The sequence below is a fragment of the Ictidomys tridecemlineatus genome, chromosome 5 (genome assembly GCF_052094955.1).
Source record: "Ictidomys tridecemlineatus isolate mIctTri1 chromosome 5, mIctTri1.hap1, whole genome shotgun sequence".
Lineage (NCBI taxonomy): Eukaryota > Metazoa > Chordata > Mammalia > Rodentia > Sciuridae > Ictidomys > Ictidomys tridecemlineatus.
In genome coordinates, this window is record NC_135481.1 from 149609649 (window position 1) to 149635654 (window position 26006).

The 26006-nt window shown below is 37.8% G+C and overlaps 1 protein-coding gene across 2 annotated transcripts in view; it reads right to left on the reverse strand.

The window, feature by feature from the left end:
- Tars3 (threonyl-tRNA synthetase 3) overlaps positions 1-22862 on the reverse strand; it is a 54537-nt gene extending 31675 nt beyond the window's left edge. For both annotated transcript variants that reach the window (XM_005320070.5, XM_078051272.1), the window contains exons 1-7: positions 22432-22862; positions 21349-21420; positions 20165-20358; positions 15290-15413; positions 12322-12443; positions 9932-10049; positions 6755-6819 (exon numbers count right to left, since the gene is read on the reverse strand). In XM_005320070.5, the coding sequence (XP_005320127.2) occupies positions 6755-6819; positions 9932-10049; positions 12322-12443; positions 15290-15413; positions 20165-20358; positions 21349-21420; positions 22432-22749 (1013 nt within the window). In that variant the 5' untranslated portion in view covers positions 22750-22862. The remainder of the gene's footprint in view (positions 1-6754; positions 6820-9931; positions 10050-12321; positions 12444-15289; positions 15414-20164; positions 20359-21348; positions 21421-22431) is intronic.
- Between the last annotated feature and the right edge of the window lie 3144 nt (positions 22863-26006).

Sequence of the window (26006 nt, forward strand, 5' to 3'; positions counted from 1 at the left end):
TTGTTTGTTTCTTTTGCTGAGAAGAAGCTTTTAGTTTGAGTCCACCACATTTATTCTTTGATTTTATTTCTTGCGCTTCAGAAGTCTTGCTAAGGAAATCAGGGCCTAATCAGACATGATGAAGATTTGGGTCTACTTTTTCCTCTATTAGGCATAGGGTCTCTGGAATAATTCCTAGGTCCTTGATCCACTTTGAGTTGAGTCTGTGCATGGTGAAAGATAGGGATTTATTTTCGTTTGCTGCATATAGGATTCTAGTTCTCCCAGCACCATTTGTTTAAGAGGCTTCTTTTCTCCAATATGTGTTTTTGGTGCCTTTGTCTAGTATGAGATAACTGTATTTATATAGGTTTTTCTCTGTTTCTTCTATCTATTCTGTACCATTGGTCTACATGTCTATTTTGGTGCCAATATCATGCCGTTTTTGTTATTATAGCTTTGTAATATAGTTTAAGGTCTGGTATTATGATGCCTCCTGCTTCACTCTTCTTGCTAAGGATTCTTTGGCTATTCTGGATCTCTTATTTTTCCAAATGAATTTCATTATTGCTTTTTCTATTTTTATAAGGAATGATGATGGGATTTTCCCTATTTTGTATTTTATTTATTTAGAGACAGGGTCTCAGGGTTGCTTAGTACCTCACTTTTGCTGAGGATGGCTTTTAACTCGCTTTGAACTTGCAATCCTCCTGACTCAGCCTCCCAATCCACTGGGATTACAGGTGCACACCACTGCACCCAGCCAATTCTAGCTTTTCTTTTAAAAAAAATATTTTTAGTTGTAGATGAACAAAGTATCTTTATTTAACTTATTTATTTTTATGTGGTGCTGAAGATCGAACCCAGTGCCTCACATTTGTGAGGCAAGCTATAACCCCAGCCCCAGTTATATCTTCTTGAGTGAAAGATTTTACTTACTTATAAGTTTCAGAGCAATTTTTGATTTAGGTTTAGGGAAAGAGCTAACTCATCCAGTCTCAGATCCCAGTATTCCCTCTTTTGCTCAAATTCAGTGGTTTTCTTCCCTTCTTCTTTCTTATCTATTTTTTTCTGTGATATCAAGGACAGAATCTAGGGCCTTGTAAATGAAAGGCAAGTGTTAGACCACTGAGACATACCTCTACACTTTGCTCAAATATAAAAGCCACAGAATACTTCTGAAAGAAAGTGCAAGAGATGTTTGTTTGTTCGTTCCTTCCTTCCTTCCTTCCTTCTTCCCTACCTTCCTTCCTTCCTTCCAATTCCCATCCTGGGGAGAAAACCCAGGGGCACTTTACCACTGAGCTACATCCCTAGCCTATTCTATTCTATTCTGAGAGAGAGTCTACTCAATTGCTAAAGCTGACTTTGAATTTCCAGTTCTCTGCCTCTGCGTTGAAAATTACTGGTATTATAAGTGTGTACCAGCTCGCCCAGCCAGAGATGCCCCTGTCAACTGTCACAACCCAAAGCTCTCAAATATCTCCCTTTAACATAAAATCAGACATTTTCCTAATCTACACTAATCTTCAGGACTGAAATCATCTGAAATTTATTTACACATTAACTTAATATTTTACTTTAAAAATAAATGTTAAACCCTAAATACACGTGACTTGGTATATATATATATATATATATATATATATATATATATATATATGCATCTGAGAACTATATTTGTTTAAGCCTTGTGTAAGTGTTATATAAAAGTTTTTAAAATGAAAGTTTATGTAAGTTTATCAGCAAGATAACCAGTAAGTCCTCTCTTTTATACATGGTATCTGATATAGAAGCACCACACTGTCATTTGAAGACCTGTTTATATCTGTTTGCTTTGACTAAGTCCTTTCTGATCATTAACACTGTTTCCTAAATGTACAAGAGATTTAAGGCTTTCCTTTGATTGTTGCTAGTCCTGCTAATCCACGAAGACCTGGGACCATTGTTACCGTATACTCTGGATTCTATTCTAAATTGTACTTTAAAAGTTAAACTTGGTTAAATGTAAATCTTAGGGGAGAACACTTTACCAAGTTGGTCTTCTCCAAACTAAAATTATCTGTAGCAATGGTCTTGGGTTTGTATAGAAATAACAAATTTGATTAGTATTTATTCATGTCATTTGATGTTTTATAGCTGGATAAAGTAACCTGTTGTCAATAAGTTATATACACAATTTTGAGTGACTTTCACTCTGGAATAGAAATTTAAATGTATTTTTGGAAGGTAATAAGGAAAGCCTAATCTATTTAAAAGTGATGTTATAAAACATGAAAGCATTTTGCCACTTTTTCCATAAAAATTTAAAAGCTTCCTTAGCCTTTTTTGATTCATGTTTTAGATGTAATATTGTATCATGTTATTTGTCAAGAAACCTCCCCACCCCTTACCTGAGATAAGGCTCTGCTTCCCACCCAACTCCATGTTAGAATGGCTCCAAAATAGGCTAGACTTGAGCTCATTTAGAGTTATGTTCAAAAGATAAAATTTTGTTGTAAAGATTACTGTGATCTCAAAATAAACAGGGGATATAATATATAACTAAGTAAGAGTTTAAGATTATAAAAATCATTTTACTTGGTTCGTAGCTATTACACAAAAGGAATATGTTTTTTCTCTGCTAATTTCATGTTGTTTTCCTTGTAAACTATAGAACTATTGTGTTAGTGTTTTGCAGAGGTAATTCTTCCAATAAAACAACCTGAGTTAAACTGACATAATAAGCCATTACCTATAGGATCGACAGAATGCAATGGTGACTCACAGAACTAATACTGACCCCAATTAAATGAAAAGAGTAACTGTAAAATTATAGATGTTTAAGTTATAACATTTATTCCCACTTTAAGACTGGTGAAACTGGCCTGCTGGATGTTTAAAATTGAAAACTTGGAGACCAAAGTCAAGGAAGTAAAAGGACCAAGGAAATAGTAGCCAATATTTTAGTCCTTGTCCTCTAAGGTCAGCCAGGACCCAAAGAATGATGGGACCCCTCTCTGGACCCTGAAACTCTGTTGAGTCACCCAATCTGCCAATCAGGGAGATTGAGAGGACCTTAGAGAATAGGAAGCCAACCAGTATACATTCTGAAAAGAGGAGGGTTATTAGAAATGGAAACATCCCTGATGGTCACTGTACTGTCATGTGTAACTAATTAAAACAAATAAATTTTTTTTTAAAAAAGAAGAAGCTACATATGGTAAGCAAGACTCTGACCCATCCTGGCCAATGGCACCAGTGGTAGAGGAAAATTAAAAGAGCCAAGATGCTTTGCACACGTGCCCAAGAGTGACTCTGAAGAATTTCAGCTGACTCTTAGGAGTAGATAGGAACAAGGTTGGTTTTGACCAACTAGATCTTAAATACCTGGCAGGACAATATAGCCAAAGCACATTCCTACATGAACATTTAAAAAGAAAAACAATATTTTTTTTAATGTAACTTAAGACCCTGTGTCAGCCCTACCAAAAGTAAGTAAGGCTAGATGGTATAAAGGAAGGGTTCTTGTAGGGAGTGCCTAATAAAAATTATCACAAAGGACTCTAGAGTCGCAAGTTTGCCCTGACTTAATTTGAGCCTGATCTCATCGACTTACAAAGTTTCCTAACTATTTCTACATGGATAAACTCGATCTGTTTTTCACTTATATGATTATGAATTACTGTCTTCCGAGTTTTCAGAGACTAGCTGAAATACTGATTGCTTTCATGTTAATTGTGTACAAAAAAGTAATGCTTTGTTGTCTAGTTTATTATTGTTTTAGCATAATTCCTGCCCTATGTATGCCTTGTCCAGTCACCTGCCATCTGCCACTGTGGACCTCTGGACTGATGTGATACTGAATACCCTTAACAGTCTATGTCCCAATTGATAGAGAACAAGGACTTTGGGTTACTTTCCCCAACTTCATCCTCTCTCAGCAGGAAGCACCTTGGGACATGTCATCACCCATTTTTCCATAGAAATGGAATATAGAAATTGATAGTGGGGAAGTGTAACAATGGTTCCACTTTATGCTTTGAATTAGCCCATGCTGCTCTGCTACTATAAATTATTTTTTAAATGCACATGTTTCTTTCTCTTCCTCTCTCCCTGGGCCTCTCTAATCTTTCCTCTTCCCTAATCTCAGGGGAAACAGGATTACCTTTCTTCCCTATTTTAGGCAGATTTACCCGTCCTTGAAAACACATCCACCATGGGAAAGAAGTAATCCAGGCTTTGGGAATGGCACCAGAAGATCTCAGAAATGACTATCTCCCAAATTAACAAGTGAATTATAACACCAACATGGAATGTAGCCTTTGAATCACCTCTTGAAAAGCCTCCTTGTTCCTGCTGATGGGCAGAATCACAGCCTCTGGGACAGAAGTCCCCTGTGTTTCTCCTTTGCTAACAAAGCAATAAAACTTCTTTTTCCTTTTTCTCAAAAAATGAAAAAATAAATGTGATAAGAAAATAAAAGTAAAGAAAACAAAAAACAAAGAACAAAAGAAAAAAATAAACGTCAAGATCTTTATTTCTTTTAGGCTCTCTGGTTTTATGATGAAATGCCTAATTATTTCCGGGTTTATTAAATGACAACACTGATTTACAGTGCAGACTTCAGGCAAAAGTTAGGGTCAGAGATGACATCATTATTCAGACCCTAGGGGCTGTAGCTAGGAATTCTCTTGAACATATAATGAACAAGGATTCACAAATCTTAAGTAAACACTTTTGTTCAAGTACAGCAATATTAACAGAATTAAAATATAAATGTCACAGGTCAGAGGGAAAATTACTTAACATCAACCAGTCTGAAGAAAATTTAGTAAAGAAAGTAATGTCTTAACTATCCCAATCAATTTTAAAGTTAAAAGATTAAAAATCACAATGACAAAAAGTGACTTATAGTCTTACAAATAGAATGAAGCTGTAAAACTGAAAATATATTTTTTAAAAACAAGGCTTTGAGTACTGTCCTCTAAAGTGGAAGTTGTAAAAAATCATGTTCAGAGGAAAGGAAGGAATACCAAATTAGCACAAAAGTTTTTGATACCCTGATCTTTAAATAATCACAAGAAGTGTCCATGTAAATCTAAACAGGTTCTAAAAAATGCAACTTGTCAATTATTAGAAGCCAGAATTTAAAAATTTAGCCTGTCTTTTCTGTATCTTCATTTATTCTTAAAGTTAAGAATGATTAATAATAATAACACTAATAAATATTAGTGTTAATATTTATTTGAATGATAGATAATAAATAATAAAATCTTATAGGTAATTGAAGAGTGGCAAAAATAAAGTAAACATGTTTGTTGATTGGGTTATTTGGTTTTTTTGGTGCTTAGCTTTTTGAGTTCTTTATATACCCTACAGATTAGTGCTCTATCTGATTGTGAGGGGTAAAATTTGCTCCCAGGATGTAGGCTTTCTGTTCACCGCACAGATTATTTCTTTTGCTGAGAAGAAACTTTTTAGTTTGATTCCATCCCATTTATTGATTCTTGGTTTTAATTCTTACGCTATAGGAGTCTTATTAAGGAATATGGGGCCTAATCCCACATGATAGAGATTAGGGCCTACTTTTTCTTCTATTAGACGCATAGTCTCTGGTTTAATTTCTAGGTCCTTAATCCACTTTGAGTTGAGTTTTGTGCAGGGTGAGAGATAGGGGTTTAATTTCATTTTGTTGCATATGGATTTCCAGTTTTCCCAGCACCATTTGTTGAACAGGTTATCTTTTCTCCAATGCATGTTTTTGGCACCTTTGTCTAATATAAGATAATTGTAATTTTGTAGGTTAGGTTAGTCTCTGTATCCTCTATTTTGTACCATTGGTCTACCAGTCTGTTTTGGTGCCAGTACCATGCTGTTTTTGTTACTATTGCTCTGTAGTATAGTTTAAGGTCTGATATAGTGATGCCACCTGCTTTACTCTTCTTGCTAAGGACTGTTTTTATTGTATCCCATACTACATCAATTGCAAGGAGTGAATGTTATAATTTAAGAGATGCTCTATGCATGGCTTTGCACAAAAGGAATATGATTTACTTTATCCTACAACTGATTTAGAGAATAATAAGCACTTGACTGTGGAAATAATGCTTTGGTGGAGGAGATTTGTGATTGTAATTACCTAGGTACTACGTCTTCTAAGATGGGACCATGATGATTCCAGCAGCACTCAAACAGCAGGAACACACAAAATGGGGAACAGCAACTACCCATGGGGCAGCTTTGAAAGACAGATAAATTATAAAGGGCTCAAGAGACTCCTGTTAAACTATGAGAACTGAGGGATCCTGGGACCGACACTAAGTTCTTAGCCCTGACTTGGCCGCTTCCCAAAGTTCCCTTTTAGTTCCATTGTGAATACCCTGCTCACAAAGGAAGGCTAATACACCTGAACTCTAGACAACAGGGGGCACAATGTGAGAAGATGGTCTGGATGGCTCCCATTACCATGTTACTAAGAATGCAGAAGGAGGAAACAGCTCTTTTCCCAATAGCTCCTAAAAATGTAAGGGACCAGGCTGACATAGTCCTACCCTTAAAGAGAAAGGTCCTATTACAGCTAACATTCAAAAAATGAAAATTGGTCTCAGTTACTATCCTGATAAGTACAAAGAAGAAAATAAGAATTTACCCTTGGTAATAAAATTTGAGGGTTCCTTACTATAGTAGTACATCAGCTGTGCAAGTTTACACTTCCCAGAAAACAAACTCTGCTTCTACTGCTAACACCTTCAAGTTTACTACTGAGCAGTGTTTGAAATTTATGCACACAAACCTGTAAACTGTGGTAGTTGGAGTGTCAACCTTCTCCTTCAGAATTCGGCATTTAAATTTATTGTACTACAAAGAAAAACATATTTATACATTGTTACACAAAAAATGTTAAATGAGAGGAAAAAAAAGCATCAATTCAACTAACACTGAAAAAGCATCTACTACTTTTGAGGTGCTGGGACACTAAGGACACAGAGAGCTCATGGCAGATAGATAGACTTCCAGGGTGGAAGCCTGTGCCCACATGGTTAATGGACACTTAACATATGACCAGTGTGAAATGAGATGTGCTATAAGTGAAAAACACATAGGACCTCAGAGGTATAGTAGGAGTGGGGAGAATGTAAAATAGTTCATTAATTATTTTTTATATTGACTATATGTTGAAATGATTTTTTTCCCTTATAGTATTAGGAATTGAACTCAAGGGTGTTCTACCACTGAGCTATATCCCCAGCCCTTTTCTTTAAATTTTAAAATTTTGAAACAGGCTCTCACTAAACTGACAAGGTTGGAATTGAACTTGTGATCTTCCTGCCTTAATCTCCCAAACTGCTGAGATTACAAGCATGTACCACCATACCCAGCTGAAACAATATTTTTAATACACTGTTAAATAAAATTTTATTGAAAGTTAATTTCACCTTTGTTTTACTTATAAAATATAGCTGCCACAAAATTTGAGATTCCACTTTACACATGTGGCTCAGATTTGAAGATTCCATTATATTTCTACTAACAACACTGTTCTTGAAGATCCAGTTTTAACGACATAGAATAAATAAATTGAGGATGCAGCTATATTATGACTTGTATAAAAACAAAAACAAAATTTATGGTAAGCAATAATGTCATTACATTTAAAAAATGTAATTTTTTCCTCTTCCTTTTTTTCTGCTTTTATCACCATTATCACAGCACCAGGTACTTATACTAAGTAACTTCTTACAGGAATTGTTGTCAGGAGAACAACAAACTGACCAGATTTATAAGATTTAACTGTTTAATACCTGTATGTTCAAACCAAATAATTTTCCTTCACAAACATTGATATATTTAGATCCTGAGTAGCTCCAAGAAAAAGGCAACCTACAGAATAGAAGAAAATATCTGCACATCCTGTATCTGTTAAAGGACTGATATCCATAATACATAAGGAACTAAAAACAAGACTGAGGTGTGCTATAGTCTCAGCTGCTCAGGAGGCAAGAAGATCACTTGAGCCTAGAAGTTCGAGGCCAGTCTGGGCAGCATAACAAATTTGTCTTAAAACCACCACCACAACCACCACCAACAACAACAAACCAACAAGCTCATTCAAAAATGGGCAAAGAGGGCTGAGGCTATAGCTCAGTGGTAGAGTGTTTGCCTAGCATGTGTGACGCACTGGGTTCGATCCTTAGCACCACATAAAAATAAACAAATAAAGGCATTCTTTTCTCTTCCAATTATAAAAAAAAATTAAAAATAAAAAACAATGGGCAAAGAACTTGTTCTCCAAAGAAGATACACATTAAAAGATGTTCAACATTACTGTCACTAGAGAAATGCAAATCAAAATCACAAAGAAATACCACTTCACAGCCATTAGACAGGCTGTTATAAACAACAACAATATCACACACACACAACAGAAAATAACAATTGTTGGCAAGAATATGGAAAAACGGGAACCCTTGTACATTGTAAACAGCTCAGTACTCCTGTGGAAAATGGTATGACAGGTTCTCAAAATACTTAAAAATAGAACTTCCATATGGTCCAGCAATTCCATTTGTGGGTATATGCCCCAAAGTGGTGATTTCAGAGTCTCCCACTGAAATTTGCACACCCATGTTCACAGCAGCTTTATTCACAAAAACAGTCAAAAAGCAGAAGCAACCTAAGAATCCACAAATTTACTATACGCATACAAAAGGATATTATTCAACCTCAAAAAAAGAAAAATATTCTGACATCTGCTACATCACAGACAACCTTGAGGATGTTATGTTGAGTGAAACAAGCCAGTCACCAAAGGACAGAGACATGCTTCCCCAGAAATGAGGCTCCTAGAGAAAGATAAACTCAGGGACAGAAAGTAGAATGGTGCCTGCAGGGGCCCAGGGAGGAAAGTTAGAGTTCAACAGGTAGAGAGTCTTAGAAAATGAAAAGAGCTCTGTGGATGGATGGTGCTGATGTTTACACAAGGTAAATGTGCTTGAAGAACTATATACTGAAAAATGGTTAAAATGGTAAATTTTACATTTTTCATATTTTGCCATGCAAAAAAATTAAATGCAAATTTAAAAAAGCAAATCCATTTCTATAATAATACTATACTTTCAAAACATATACTTTCTCTGATTTAAAAATAAAATTAAGGATTATATTTAAGTAAATTGGTCAAAAAAATATAAAAAGACTATTCAAAAGTTTTACACAGGCTACAACCTTTTTTTTTCCCCCTTTTTGTAGTGCTAGGAATAGAACTCAGGGCCTATGTTAGGCAACCACTTGGTACCACCCCCAGACCTAGGATTAAAAAGAAAGTTAACAAAAAACTGCCCCCAAAAAGAAAAAAACATAATTTTATATGAGATTACAAACACAGTTGAATTTAGTAGTCAATTTTTCTTTAATTTAATACTCTTTTTTAATATTTATTTTTTAGTTGTAGTTGGACATAATACCTTTATTTCCCTTATTTATTTTTATGTGGTGCTGAGGATCGAACCCAGGGTCTCACACATTCGAGGCGAGCACTCTACCGCTGATCCAGAACCCCAGCCCTAGTTTAATACTCTTAATTGGCTTTATATTCAATTCTTTTTTGAAGCAGATAACAATTTATTTTCAATTCTAAAAGCAGATGACACTTAATTCCATAAGATAGAATAAGTATTTCTAGTAATCAGGCATTAATGATACTCAGAATTAATCAGTTTTACAAACACACATATGAAGAGTATTTACCTGCCCTTTACCTACCTATGTATGCCTGAAATTTTTTAGGAAACAGATGAGGAGGAAAGAGGCAGAGCAAATGATCAGAACAACCTCATAACAGGTTCCCAGACTGCGGAAAAATCTGGTGAGTTCAGCTAGGTATTTGGGGTGGGAGAGAAAATGCTAGCCTATGTTAATTTCTGTTAATATTCTTAGTAAAAGATTTTTATTCTGAGTTTCCCCAAGTTACCTTAAACATGTCCAGAAGCGTTTCCTTGCTGACTTCCAATCTTTCAAAAGGCTGCTTTTCTTTTATGATGGTTTTACATATGTCCTCCAAGGCTGACAACTCAGTGCTGGACACTGCTCTAAAAAGGAGAGTTCCCAAGAATCAGTACAGATCTTTCAGACCCTGAGTAATTCCCCCTCTCTGCTGCCCTGGAGCTTTTATCAATATTTGATACACATTCTGAATTCAGTTGGTGATCTGTTGTACCAGGACTTGAGTCAGACATTCATCCACAGAGCAGATACGCCTTTATTTCTAAGAAGGAAGCTGAGGCATCAATTGATGCTGCAATCTACTACCTTCAGCTTTTCTTTGACCTGACATGAAAACAGTCTGTTAGAAGACTCCCCAGCCAGATGGTGAGCTCCTTTGAGTCATGCTCCTGTGTCGTCTTCCTCCGACTCCATGCTTTTGTATTTTTGTTCTAAAGAGTTGTATTAAGGGCTCACCACATTCCTGCCCTCAGTGGCAGTGGGATCTAATCTGGGAGGAAGACGTGTGTGAAATATAGTCCCAAGCACTATCACCATGCAAGGATTGACCTCCTTCCATTGGCTCTTGGTGGGGCTTCACTTCCCTCCTGCCCTACTAGCGTCCTTGCCATTCCTCAAACAAGTCACATTGTATGCCCACAGAGGCCTGGAATGTTTTCCCCCAGATGTCCACAAATGCCTGCCCTCCCCCAGCCCTGCCAAGTTTCCTTGGCTTGTTTCCTCTTTCCACTCTGGCCTCTGCTTCAGTGACACTCTACCCTGACCTGACTTTCTGCCTACATGGCACACATCTCCTTATACCTGTTTTTTCTTCATATATTCATTGCCACTTGATGGTAAATGGCTGTGTATGTCTGTATTCCCCCAGCCTGACTGTCAGCACTACAAGGACAGACAGACTGGTTCACTTCTGAATCACCAGCACCAAGCACAAGCAGGCAGTCAGAAAAACCATGTTGAACAAATGAGCTTGTAGTGCTGGTGACAAGAGATGACAATGGATGTGATATAATAGAATCTCTGGAGTGAGAAGAGTGTCTTCTGTGTATGAATGAGATGACTGAGGGCCCCAGACAGCTTCAGATGGGGCTGATGCCAAGGAGACCAGGGCATAGAGGGTTGGAACTTTTAGCCCTGACTCCCAACCTCCAGGAAGGGGAGAGGAGCTTCCAGCTGACAAACACAAAAAGGTGCTAGGAGGTGAAAGAGCCAGAGGCATGAAGTTCTGCACCCCTTGCTACATACTGTCCCTGTGCATCTTTTAACTGGCTGCTCACCTACATTCTGTATAGTAACCTTCACAATAAACCAGTAGACTTAAGTACCATCCTCAATTATGTGAGCCATTCTAGCAAACTGGTGAACCCAAGGAGCAGGACATGGAAACTCAATTTATAGCCAGTGAGTCAAAATTATGGGCAGTGTGGACTTGGAATTGGTGTCTCAAGTTGGGGAAGCCTTGTGGGACTGAGCCTTAACCTGGGGTTTTGCCTAACTCTGGGTAGGGTCAGGATTCCACTGAATTGCTGAATACTCAGTTGCTGTCCTGACGTTGGCAAATCAGTTGTTGGTGTGGAGAAAACCCACACATTTGGGATGAGAGGTATTGTAGATAAACATAGTTCATACTTGTGAGTAAAAATTGTTCAGATAAGACAAAGTTTATAAACAGAAGCTACAGATTGCTATGTGCTCAGTTACAGAGGTCAGTAAGCAGTGTGGGGGTGACAGACAAAGTCGAAACGTACTGTACTCACCCAAAGTAGAGAAAGAAACAAGAGGAGAGGACAGAAAAACTATTTAGGAGATAAAACTGGTACAACTAGATTGAGCCGCTCAATAGTAAGGTGATGGTAAGGAGTAGGGGGAAACTGAAAGGATCCAAGGTTTCAGTTTTGTCAGCTATTGGTACCCTTAAGAACTCTGAGGAATACAGAGCAGGAGGTGGACAAGGGCAGGGCCAGTTGCTAATGATTTCAAGCACAGACCTATGGAATGTGAGGTCTGTGTGAGCCATTCCTATCTGTCATTCAAATGTGAGAGATGACTGGCTGAAGCTGAAGGTGACAGCACCCTTACCACGGAGAATTGATTAACTGCTTTCTAGGAATTAAGTTTGTGATTTTTGTCTTAATTAGTAGCATACTCTAGCAAGCCCCAGATTAGATGTCCTTATCATGTCTGGGGAAAAGAGAGAAAACATGAGAAGTTACCCTTGAATCTAACCTCATTAAAAAACAATTTTCACAAGTGGTTAACCAATTTATCATCACACGGTGCAATATATATGACTAAGCTAATAAGCAACCATTATAAAACAACGAAACATAAACACATGCGAGTATTGTGCAGTGTTACCTGTCTCCAATGAACATGTCATAATAAAATCCATTTTCGATGGGTGGGCCGTAGCACAAGTGGCCTCCATAGTAAATTTCCATGGCCTCCCCAAGAATATGAGCACTGGAGTGCCAGTATACCTGTGTACAGAGAAGCTATTAGCTATCTGAATTATATCATGGGACATAAGTGGTAGAGCAGCATGAGTAAGCAAGTGGATAAATTTGAAGGGGATAAATGCCAAGACATGTAAAAAGAGAATCCTCAATGTCCACTTACAAGGACTATTTTCTGCACCCTCCTTGGCATTCCACAAGAGCCATGTGCTCAGGTGTTGTGTAAAGCTACTCTGCTGAGCACTGCAGCTAAGATGAAACTACTACATCATTTCCTTCTGTGCACAGAACTGTGGAGAAGGAGACCTTGCACTAGGATCATCCAGCACAGTGGCCACATGGAAATCCAAGAGGCCCAGAGTGAGAAGAAAGCTGTTGAGTGCCAGGTACCAGTTCCCTTCCTTTTTCTTCAAGGCAGCCTCTCTAGAGCTGGATACAGACAACTCAAGTGGCTGTTTGGGACATCACTAAAGTTAACAAGATTCTGTATCTCCCCAGCGATCTTTACATGCTGAATAGCCTGTGTCTGTGGAAGTCTAAAAGACAGCTCAGGAAGAAAAAGGTCTTGCCAGAAATGCCTGCTGATTCCCTGAGACCTGTAAGCAGTGTAAATGTGGGTTAATTCACCATAATCCAAAGGGGGTTATCAGTCCTAAAAGTTCAGCAAGTTGATTTAGTTTCAAATTCCCAAGGAATTTGTTTATGAGTTAACTAAAATTAACTAAATTAGCTTAGTTTATGGATCACGAATTAGTTTATCAATAAATAGTTTATTGGTAAACTAAAACCAAGTCACCAAATAAATATAGGTGCCACGGCTAGGGATGTAGCTCAGCAGTAGAGCACTCACCTACCATGTGTGAGGCCCTGGGTTCAATCCTCAGCACCACATATAAGTAAATAAAATAAAGGTATTGTGTCCACCTACAACTAAAAAAAATAAATAGATAAAAATATAAGTGCCAAAGGTGCAAGATAATTGAGTCTTCTATCTGTACCTTCTTCCCTTTATTAAACAGAAAAGTAAATTACAATTAGAAAGCTGTTTGATAAAATAAATCAGAGCAGACAGAGTTAACTGACTGAGTAATTACGTATAATCCTGACCTCAGCAAAAAGTTGGTACATGTTTTGCGAACAGACCCAGAGACCAGCCTTTGGGGCTAAGCAACCCTCTTGTGGTTGCTACTGGACAGCAGGCTGAGTGCCAAGCCCAAATCTCCTCTTTGGGTCACTGTCCACACTGAGATTTTTGTTGATATTTATTGTGTTCAGTGTTGGGAAGATGATTGTGAAAGAAAGAGATTTAGCCATTGCCCTCATACAGATACAGCCTACTAGGAGAGAAATAGGCAATAAACATTTTAAAACATAGTTTTATAGCTGTATGGGAATGGATTTCAAGGGAAGAAACATCAAGTAGGCAATTTCTTGGATGGTGGTATAACAGGATGAGTACAGACTCCCAGGTGGTGGCAATGGAGATGGAGAGAATGGACAGATTCCAGTATAATCTACTGGGCTTTCCCATAAGCTGAAGACTAAAGGTGAGCAAGGAAAATAATTACACATAACCTCCAAGGTTCTGGATTTAGAAAACTGAGAATGTAGTAGAGTAATACACTGAGATGGGCAAACAAGGAAAAAATAAACCTTGGGGTTAGAATCAAGAATTTCACAGTGAATGCACTGTATAAAAGATTCTTGTACAGTGTCTAAATGGAGACACCACACAGACAGTGTCTAGCTATAGAGAAATGACAGTTGACAGTTCATAAACTTGTACTTTCTGAATCATTTTTTAAAAATGGTTTCCTTAATAATGTACTATTTAACTATTCACTGGTTATAGTTTGCATATTTTAAGCAGAAATATATTTATAATACAGTTCTCATAGTTCAGATTAAGAAATTTAGTTTAGGCATAACAATTAATATAACCTAAGTTAGCCATAGGTTGGGTTTTAAATGGAGATAATGAAATACTTGAAAAGAGATTGCAAAAGTTAAGGTATATCAGAGACCCTACATAAAAATTTGGTATTTATTTTATAGAAAATTATAGTAACAAATAGAGGATATCTGAGGAGATGTGTGTGTGTGTGTGTGTATGTATGTATATATATATATATATATATATATATATATATATATATATATATATATATATATATACCTTTGTTTTATTTATTTATTTTTATGTGGTGCTGAAGATCAAACCCAGTGCCATGCACGTGCTCAGCAAGTACTCTACCACTGAGCTATAATTCCAGCCCCTGAGTTTTGATAATTTTTTCCAAACTCCTTACATATATTAAATTATAATATAGATGAAGTTTTAATTGGCACTTTTTTCCCTTTTGGTGGTGCTGGGGATTGAACCCAGGGCCTTATGCATGCAAGGAATCACTCCACCAACTGAGCTATGTCCCCAGCCCTATATATGAATTTTTAAATTTAATAGAATTTATTTTCAGCCAATCACAATGGCATGATCTTTTTGTTTTTGCATATATTCTGATGCTGGTGACTCAACTCAAGACCTCATATATGCTAGACAACTACTCTACCTCTGAATTACACTCCCAAGCCTAAAATTCATTTCAAATACACATTATTTAACAGCTAAAATATTCTAACTTAGGAAAACAACTATTTTAAGAAATGGTAAATATGGGTTCCTTAAAAAAGTGATATCTATTTTATATATACAAATATTTATTAAATATCTATTAAACACCATATTATAATTTTAAATCTTAAAAGGCCAAAATATTCATCATTTTTTACTTGAATACCTGGTCTCTTCCCCAATGCAGTTTACAACATAAATGCCCAAAGATTGTTTGGATGGTTGTTAAAATACTTACAGCTTGAGCTTCCTCATTATCAAACATCAGCAGCTCTAGAGAGGAATCTCCTTCTAATGGGCGGTCCAGGTCCCATAATTCACCATTTACCTTGGCAACTACTGTGTTTTCAGCCAGTTCTTGACTAGTAAGAGAAAAGCACTTGGGAATAAACCTTATTACATGCTATAATGAGTTATTAGAAGAAAAGATTAAAATAATTTCAATTTTTTTGGAAAGTGGATAGAAATTACAAATGTAAACTACCAGGACAGCTACCTCTTTATAACAATTATTTTATGTATAAAAGTCATATATGTTCACTATTTTTAAAACTTAGGAAACAAAAAACAAAATTAAAATCCCCGTACATATTGCCACCCAGGAATAACTCTTATAACATTTGGTACATGACTGGCTAGTTTTTCTCCTGTATCTGCCCTTTCTCCACTCCTTAAAAAAAAAACAACAAAAAAACAGTTGCCGCCCTAATTTTATACCCCACTTTTTCACTGCCACACATTAGACTTCCAAAGAAGCCTAGAAGTATTATATTTATTAACAAAACCTCCAAATCTGAACATTGAGGCCACCTGCAGTTTTGCTCTTACAGAGCACACCACATAGACATCCATACACATGCATCTTTGAATCTTTTGTGAATAAGTTCACAGAAGAGGATGCTAGGTTAACGGGCATAACAGATTTCTGATAAACGTCATCTGAATATATTTCCTTGCACCCTGGAAAAAAATTTAAATCTGTCAATGTGATGTTGAAAGTTTTGATTTCTTTGATGATTAATTTAAATTGTGATGAACTGTCCATTTTCTCTGCCTTTTTTCTACTAAGGTATTGATCTTTTTCTTTTCAGTAACACTTACTGTTTGGAATATTGACAAAAAGTTAAGAAAAGAAACCTGGGAAGCACAGAACAGCACAAAGGAAATATATATATATATATATATATATATATATATATATATATATATATATATATATATATATAATCCCACCACCCAGAAATTCCAGTCAATATTTTATTCGTTTTATCCTTCCATGCTTTTCCACATATACACCAATAAAAAATAGTTAAAATTATCATTATGTATGTTATTTTGTAACCTACTTCTTAAGATTAAAAATAAATCATGGCATTGTCCATAACAGTAGACAGACTTCTAAAATATTATATTTAACAGTTGCAGAAAAACTAAGATTAGCTAACATTTTGGTTTTTGGGTTTTGGTTTTTTGTTACTATTGTTTTGTCAGTTGCAATGAAAATTCCTGAACACACATCTTAGTACCCAAGCATTTTCTCAGGAAAAGTGCTCCAAGTAAAATTACTATGTCAAGGGAAACACATTTTTAATGATTTATGTTGGAATATACTGCCAAATTTTCCTACCATCAGAGTTGGTACCTTGTCTCTACTTTCATAATGTTAGATACTATGAAATTATATCCTCTTTACAATGTCATGTTTAATTGGCATTTCTGTGATTACTTTGGGCAGCAGTACTGCATTTGTGGCTGGGAGCCCACACTCTGGCATGAGGCCAACCTGGATTTAAACTCTGGACAATTTACTCAGCTTCTCTAAGTCTAAGTGTTCTCATCTATAAAATAGGAATTATGGTGCCTTCCTCATACATTTATACTGAGAATTAAAAGATTACTTATGTTAACTTAATGAATGTTAGATATTGTTACTAATGAAATATTTATTTTCATATTGCTAGTTGTGATAGACTAAAAAAATTTCCTCAAATCCATTGGTCCCCTTATTGTATACTTTTTCCAGCTTTCCTTACAGCTAAATGTAGCCATGAGACCATGACTAGGGCCAATGAATACAAGCAGAACTGACATGTACCACTTCTGCATCTCAGCCTTAAGACAGAAGAGGGCACTTCTCCTCCCTTTCTGCTTCCTGTGGACTGGAACACACAGGCTGCTGTTACTTCTGGACCATGGAAATCAGATGGAAGTAAGTTAGGTCTCCAAATGACTTTGTGGAGAAGTGCTGACCTGCCAACACGGACCACTCACCTCCAGACTACCTTATGAAAAAGAGACTTCGATTATATTTAAGCCACTGAGTTCTTTCTGATGTCTTGTAGTAGTTTAGCCTATGTTTTAGCTAATACAGAAATAAGGGCTTGCAAGTAATTAAAAAAAAAAAAAAAAAACATGTGGCACTGGCTTGGCAGAGGGGCAGTAGGTTACCAGGAAATGGATATAAGGATATTGGAAAACCAACAATCTTTATATGGCATTACAAAATATTTGATAAGAACTTGCAGGCAAACCATGTGTTACAACAGTATGTGAGGAAATAGGTATAAAAGGGTACTGGATAATTCTTGCTGCTTTTACCAAGATAGTACTAGAATGAGAAACTCGCATGTCAGATGGAATGGACAGGGCTTCACCAAGGAAGGTGAAGGGAACTGACAGCCCTTTTCAAAGGCCCCATATAGACAAACAATAGGGACCAGTGGAACTGTAAGAATTAGAGAGTAAGGTTGCTGCCCTCCCACAAGCCTGTTGTTTCCATAGGCTCAGTCCATTCAACTAGGGGAAAAAGGAATGAGCCAAGTACAAAAGCCAAGAAACTAAAGGTAAGGAATTTCTTGTCTAGAAGGAGTCTTTAAATGAGATGTTCTTCATGTCAACTGATTAGCAGCAAACAGACCCGAAGCTTACTACAGTTAACTGTTTGAGGGAACTCTATTACCAACCCAGCTACAAGCCCTGTTACAAATGCTAGTGACTAGTCTTAAAAGGGACTCTCAGGCCCCAAGAGTGCACCTGTAAGAACTAGGCTGTGCAAACTAGACAACCCCAAGGGGACAAACTTCCCCACAATTCAGATGTGGGAAACAAGGGCAAAGAGAAAACTGTGAACTTCCCAAAGAACAAAATCAGGGCCCACAGGTTTGTAGATGAGGAAGCTTCTTCCACAGCCCAAAAGGTGACCAGATGGGCTGAGTCCAGCACTAACTGTCCAGCATAACAATTGTGAGCAGAATCAGAAGAATTCTGTAAAGCAATGCCTCCTGTATTTCTCCTTTTTGTCCAAACAGACATTTTAATTGTGGTTTTCTTGTTTATTGTATGCATATGGTATAAGAAGATTTGTCTGTTATTATTTGTTGTTAGGATGCAGTAGCCATCCTGACGGGGTGGGTATTCTGCACATCATGTAGAAATTGTGAGCTTTGAGCTACAGGGCCTGAAGTTGTCGTCTCACCTAGGAAAGGAGTGAGTGCCAGATGTTGAAAGAAGACCACACACAGATATCTGGATGTTGGAGGGATTGATTGGGAAAGACTGCCTGTTGTCCTATAAACCATTTTTTTTTTCTTCCAAGGTAAAAGAATTTCAGTGGGACACGTGCTAGCCAGCACTAATTTTCATTCTATCTTATAGCTAGGTGTAGTATTATGACTAAATGTGAGCTAATAGGATGTAAGTGGAAACTGAAGTATGCTACTATGGGAACTTGACTCCAAAGCATCACTGTTCTTCACTCTCCCCTTTCTTGTTTGTACACAAGCCCACAGATAGGACCCAGCATATCACCAAGATAGAAGGAACCTGGGTGCATAAATGATTTCATGGGCCAGAGATGTCCACCAGATCTGCCTGGTCATTTGCAGACTGTTACATGAGAAAGTCCAACACTTTACTTAAGCCACTGTCTTTAGGGGTCTCTGCTGCAACAGTTTAGCCTAATTCAGTGGTTCTTAAACTTTAGCTTGCATCAGAAGCTACTGGAGGCTCATAAAAATAAGACAGCTGACTGAATCAAGAGGTTGAGAGGGGGTTGGAAAATTTGCTGTTCTAACAAGTTCCCTGATAATGACAATTCTGTTGGTCTGGGCACCACACTTGAGAATTGCTGAAACACATTAATGGGAAACCTGACTCCCCATGAGAAAATATATTATTTTTGCCTCAAATCCATTTTTCTCTAGCACATCATCTCTCCTGAAAAACATGGAATTGGGTTAGAAGGGCCTTTAGGTACATGATAAAGGCTGAAACAGAAATACCTTAGCCATAGATAGCTTTCAAAAGAAATCTGAGGATTTCAACTGCTGAAACTGTTTGTTTTGGTACTAGGGATTAAACATAGGGCGCTTAACCACTGAACTTCATCCCTAGCCTTTTTTAAAAATATATTTTATTTTAAGACAGGGTCTCGCTAAGTTGCTTAGGGCCATGCTAAGTTGCCAAGGTTGGCTTTGAATTCACAGTCCCCCAGCCTTAGCCTCCTGAACCTCTGGGATTATAGGCATGCACCACTGCACCTGGTATAATTTGTTTTTTTAAATAATAAAATTGTATTAACATGGAAATTTGGGGTTATAGTTTCCATATAATTGTATTTAATGCTAGAAATTAACATCAACCAAAACAGTATAACTTCTGTAATGTATCTAATTTCTAGAAAGACCAAGAACTATTCCAGAACTAATAACAGCTCTAACACGTACATCTTCAATCTAAAATTAAAGGATCTATAAAAAATTCAGAGAAATCATTTGAGTAATGAATAAAGTCAGTGTGATGTGGCCTGTTAAAGAGTACAAATTTTTTTTCTCTACTATATATTTTTATAACTTTAAAACTTGGGTCTTTTTAAGAACAGATTGTGTTCTGATATTCATAAACTTAATCAAGTAACCTTTTTAGAAGCCAATAGGAAAAAATTCATTACATTTAATTTATTCAACTGAATGAAGAAAACAAATATTTTAGCAGTCCCTAGAAAAACATTCTACCAGGCTCTGGTATAATTGCTTACTACTGAATATCTTCTCCAAACTATTTTTCTATCTATATTTCTCTATATATTAGGTATATGATATGTATTTTTTTTTACCTAATCTCAGCAGCCACATGATATGGTGTTGTTTTCCAAATTTCCCCTTCCACTGTTTTCCCATCAGCCAGTCTTACTGCTATCACATTGCTTGCATTCTCCTTTGTTTCACACATAGCATGCAAAAGCTGATGTTCTTTCTTCAAGGTTTCAAAAAGTTCCAGCCTTTCTTTTATAAAATTTGGTTGTTTCACCTGAAAATTATTAGAATAAAATGACATTAACAAATACAGTCCAGGTATTGCTAGCTGCTCAGCTCTAAATCATTTCCACACCCCACACTGCCTTCTCAGCATACATATGTACTCTCTTGTCTCTCTACTTCCCCCTTCAGAAGACTCCTTTCCACTTATTGAATTCCTTAGCTCTACAGTCCAGTTCTAAGCCAGCCACCTTTAACTCCTACACCTTCCGGCCTCTCCCTTTTCACTATTCACAGCACATGTTTGAAGTGGCATACAATACACCACTCATTAATATACAGCCATCCCTCAGTATTCATTAGGATTTGATTCCAGGAGCCCTATGGATTCCAAAATCTGAGGATGTTCAAGTCTCTTAAATAACATAGTATTTGATTATAACCTACACACATTCTCCTATATACTTAAATCCTTTCCAGATTACTTAAAATACACACATATCAATATAAATACCATATAAATAGTGGTTGTACATTAGGAAATAATGACCATTAAGTCTGTACATATTTAATACAGACACAATTTTTTTCTAAACATTTTCAATCCATAGTTTGTTGAATTTGTAAATGCAGAACCCATGGATACAGAGGGGACAAATGTACCATCTCATTTCATTCTCTAGTTGGTTCTCCTCTGTTTATCTCAACTTGTGAACCAGATTATTCTCTTTGAGGCCAGGTATTCCTCCTTTACATCTATCAATTGTTAATGCTCAATGAATATTGTATGGTTGTTTTTATGATTTATATTTAAAAAGCAGAGTAGCTGATTTCCTCAATACAAAGTAAGAGCTTTACTATTCCAACTTAGACTAAGTGCCGTTTAAATATAGTGTGCCTTAACATCTCATAGCTAAGGCTCAACAGTCTTAAATACATCTCAAATAATAATTTAACTAATAATTATGTTCTTATAAAAAATCTGCCTATACATATTTTAAGTTACAAGTAGTATTTTATATTATTTCCATAGCAATGTTACCTCACTGTCAGGTCCATGTTCCTTCAATTTCTCCTTTTGAATGTCCTTTTCTTGGCTTTGACTAGAAGGAGGCTGAAAGATAAGTTACAAACTACTCATGCCAATGACAAGTAAGAACAACACATTGAAACCTGAGGAAGACGGGGGACTGCAAGTGCCCAGGCTTAAAGGTTCAAAGCTGGGCTCTCCCAACCACTACCTACAACCTATAACGGGCAAGTTATTTTCCAGAGTTCAGTCCTTCTTGAGTCTGCTCTTCTTGCTATAAGCACATTTAATATATTTTCTTCAACATTTCCCGCTAAACTTGTGAGTACCCAAAATCTTCATGAACGGTGCAAAGAACGGGAAGAACATCTCACAGTTTGAGAAAGCTTTCAGAACTAACAAAGTTTATTGTTTTATATGAAGATGATTTGTCCTTTTATGAGCTAAAATACCAAAATACTGTATTCAATGTTAAGTATACAATTCTCTCAAGATAGATTCCCAAAACAAGAAAATAAAAAATCAAAACCACCTGCTACCGGAGGGAACAGAACTGTTTTGATCTTTATGCCCAAGGAAAGAATGACGAATGTAAAGCACCACGGCCTTTTTTCATACAAATGAAAATGCTATTTCAGCTATTAGGAAAATATGTGTGGCAGGCTCTTTAATAGAATAGCTGAGAAATTAAACCATTGGGTCAATTTGATGATTGCTGGAAATCTAGCGGTTCTGGAGCCGCTGCAGGAGGACTGGGTAGGGCACCCGGGAGGAGCACACGCTGCGTGACCACGAGCTAGGCCGAGGCACCCCGTCTGGGGGCACCCCGTCTGGGGGCACCCCGTCTGGGGGCACCCCTTCTGGGGGCACCCCTTCTGGGGGCACCCCTTCAGGGAGCTGGGCCGGCTGGGTAGCGCGCCATGGTGGACACACCCTCCCTGCAGCACACCCCCCACTCCTCGGCCTGCACCTGCGCTTCCAGATTTGAAGACCGCTAAGTGAGCACTGTCGCGGGTCGCGGGTCGCGGGTCCGTAGAGGCGGCGCCGCAGCGCCAGCCCACAATCCGCCCCCCGGAGTCCGGGCCTCCCTGTTACCTGCGCGCCCGCAGCCGCGCGCTCGGCCTCCCCTTGCGCGGCCGCCGCTCGCGCCGCACTCTCTAGCTTGACCTGATGGCTCAATTCCTCCGCCAGGCACAGCCGCAGGCGATACAGCCTGTGGCGCAGGTCGCGGTTCTCCGCCCGGAGCTGCGCCACCTCCCGCGTGAGGCACGGCCCCTCCGCCTGGCACCGATCGGGCGCGTTCAGCTGCTCGTCCCTCAGGCGCTGGACCTCGGTCCACAGCCAGCGGATGTCCTCCTCCTGCCTCTCCAGGCGCGAAGCCACGGCCTCAGCCGCCAGGGCCTCAGCAGCCATGGCGCCGGCTCCTTCAAGGACCCACGCCCCGCGGGGAGATAGCGGTTGCGGCGAGGGCGACAGGGAGACTCAGTCCTGGGCAAGCCACGGGGCGGGGCTGCAGCTCCGCACGCCGCGTAGGCGGGTCGAGAGGCGGGGCCAAGGCCGGACACACCGCCGGGGGCGGGGCGGTGAGAGGGGCGGGGCCGAGTGTCGAGGTCCTACAGGCTTGGGCCCTATGGCTTGGGCCTGGACAGTGGCGATGAGGCCACTGAATGGACTCCCCTAACCTTCAGAGTCATGTCCAGGTGCTACCTGTAATCCCGGTTTTTATGTTGAAACGATTCTGTTTATAGCTGGAGAAATTGAGACAAAGAGGCTATGTCACTTGACCAAATCCTCCAATACTTTGGCAAGGCCAACATATCCCATTTCAATGGATTTTTCCCTGGTTTTCTTTTCTCTGGAATTCTTGCAGTCACCATCCTTTGCATCTCAAAACCGATTCTGCAAAGTAGCCATTAAGAATCGACCTTAACCTTCATGCCAAGGATGTGTAAGGGGCAAAGGCCACCCCAGGAGAGCACATAGAAGATCTCTACAAAAATTTAAATCTGACCAACATGAAATTGCTAGCTCCTCCAGCCTAGGGAAATGACACATACCCTTTGTATACCTTACAGCCATGAGCATGAAACTTGCTATGGCAGGAACATGAATTGATTTTTTTAAACTTTATTTTATTTATTTATTTTTATGTGGTGCTGAGGATCGAACCCAGGGCCTTGCACGTGGGAGGCGAGCACTCCACTGCTGAGCCACAACCCCATGAATTGATTTTTATTATTCTCTTTTTAATATTTTTTTTAGTTGTAGTTGGACACAATACCTTTATTTTTTATTCAGTTATTTATTTTTATGTGATGCTGAGAATCAAATCCAGGGCCTTGCCGGTGCTAGGTGAGTACTCTGCACTAAGACACAACCCTAGCCCCTACTGTTATTCTTAAAGCTCAGAATTTTGACACTATATAAGATCTTTGCAGATAATAACTTCTTATATCCTCACCTCAAGAAGTGCTATTATCATATCCATTTGTAGCTGGAAAAATTGACACACAGAGAGACTATGTCATTTGACCAAGGTCACACAGTTACTGCATGACAGTTTGGATTCAATCTCCCAAACAATCTGAAGTCTGAGTGTATGATGTCTTTATACCTTAGTAAAATTTAATTGAACATGTCAGATGATTTGATATAGGTGATAAATGTCATAAGAATTCTGAAATGAGAGAGTTAGCTTGGACTGGTGTAGTTAAGAAAAAAAAAGAGCAATGCTTCAGAAAATAAAGATTGGGTGAAATAAGAAAGGTGGAAAGGTAGACAAAGGTCACTCTAGGAGCAGAAGCAGTTTGGGAAAAGAAGCTAGGGAATGAGTTAATTGAGCTAATCTGATTAAGTTAACTGGAATTCCAAGAAGCTCCCAGAAGGAAGTTCCATAACTTCCATGTGGAAATTTAAAAACCATCTATTAAAGAACTCTGTTGAAAGGAAAAACAGAGAAAGTACAGAATTTAGTTAAGATGATAATAATGAAAAAATTACAATTCTATGGAATATGTAGACTAGAGAAAAATTTGTAACTAACACCTATATTGATAAAAACAAAAGAATGAAAATAAATTTTCAATAAACAATCTAGGACAAGGACATCAAGATAAACCAATAGCAACACCCTAATGAAACTACATACAGTTATCCTTCAATATCCATGGTGGTTTGTGTTCCAGGACCTCCTTCCACCACAGAGAGCCCATGGATGCTTAAGCTCTTATACAGAATAGTATAGTATTCGCATACAATCTACCCATCATTTCTAATACAACATAAATGCTATGTAAATAGTCATCACATTATATTGTTTAGGGAATAATGACAAGAAAAAAGTCTGTACATGTTTAGTACAGATTCAACTCTTTTTAGATATTTTCAGTCCAAGGTTGGTTGAATCCACCCATATGAAGGGTCATTATGAAGAGCTTTTTTCCTTCAACGCAGCAATCCCACTTTTAGAAATTTATTCCGAAGATACCTTGCTAAGAATAAAAATACATATCACAAAAATTCAATGGAGGTTTATCTGTAATTATAAAATACTGCATAGGATACTGGTTCAGTTAGCTGTGGTGCAAACACAATGGAGCATTCTGCAGCTGTCAAAAAGAATTAGGAAGATCACTACAAACTGATATGGGATGGTTTCCAGGGAATACTGTGCAGTGATAAGAACATATATAGTATGTTACATGTTATGTAAGAAAGAGAAGAAAGCACATGAATATCTATTTATCATTACAAAAATGAATAGAATAATAAATTAGAAAGCAATTATGTTCATCTCTGAGGGACCAAGGGAAGGGAAATGCATTTATCTACTGAATTGCAAAAAGAAATAGAATAACAAGCAATAATGGCTACCTACAAGGGGTCAGGAGAGGGGAAATGAGCTGTGAGGACCTCTGAGGGATTTCTCTGGGTGTATCCTTTTGTATAGCTTTGACTTTTGAAGGTATATAAATATTCTGCATATTCAAAAACTAAACCAATAGACATGAAAAGAGAGTAAGTTTAAGTAGACAGCAAACTTAAACAAACTTGATTTTAATTCAAATGACCATTATAACCAAACTAAAGGTGATGGAGATGGAGAAAAAAATGACTAATTATAATCCACAATCTTAGATGGATTATAAACAAATGCTGAACTCTTTTCAGAAGGTTTTTGTATTGTAGTGATGTTGGAAAAAAAATTCTGAAGCTAGTTTTTATATGCTCTAAGACTGAGTGAGTGAAATGTGTCAATACTGGGATCTATGATTCTCATTGCATAAGAAAGATGCAAATATGGAATGAGAGTAGAAAAGAAACAATCCTATGGTGATAGTTTGTACTGAGATGGATTTGTGTAAACCTATGATTTATAAAATGTTTGTGAGTATGCTTCTGTATACACACACACACATACACACACACAAATGCAAGTATATGCATGCACGTTGTATACATGTGAATATATTTACTAACTTTTAATGCCAGAGGAGTCAAGAAAAGCAATGATGACACATAGCATTGAGGTCTTGATCTTTACCCATTAAAAGAACCAGGGCTCCTGAGAGAAAGGTCACTCCAGGACTGGGATACAGATTCAAGATAAACCTGGAACAGCTTGTCTTGCTGGAAATTAGGGAAGGGCTCCCCACAAAAATGGTCTGAAC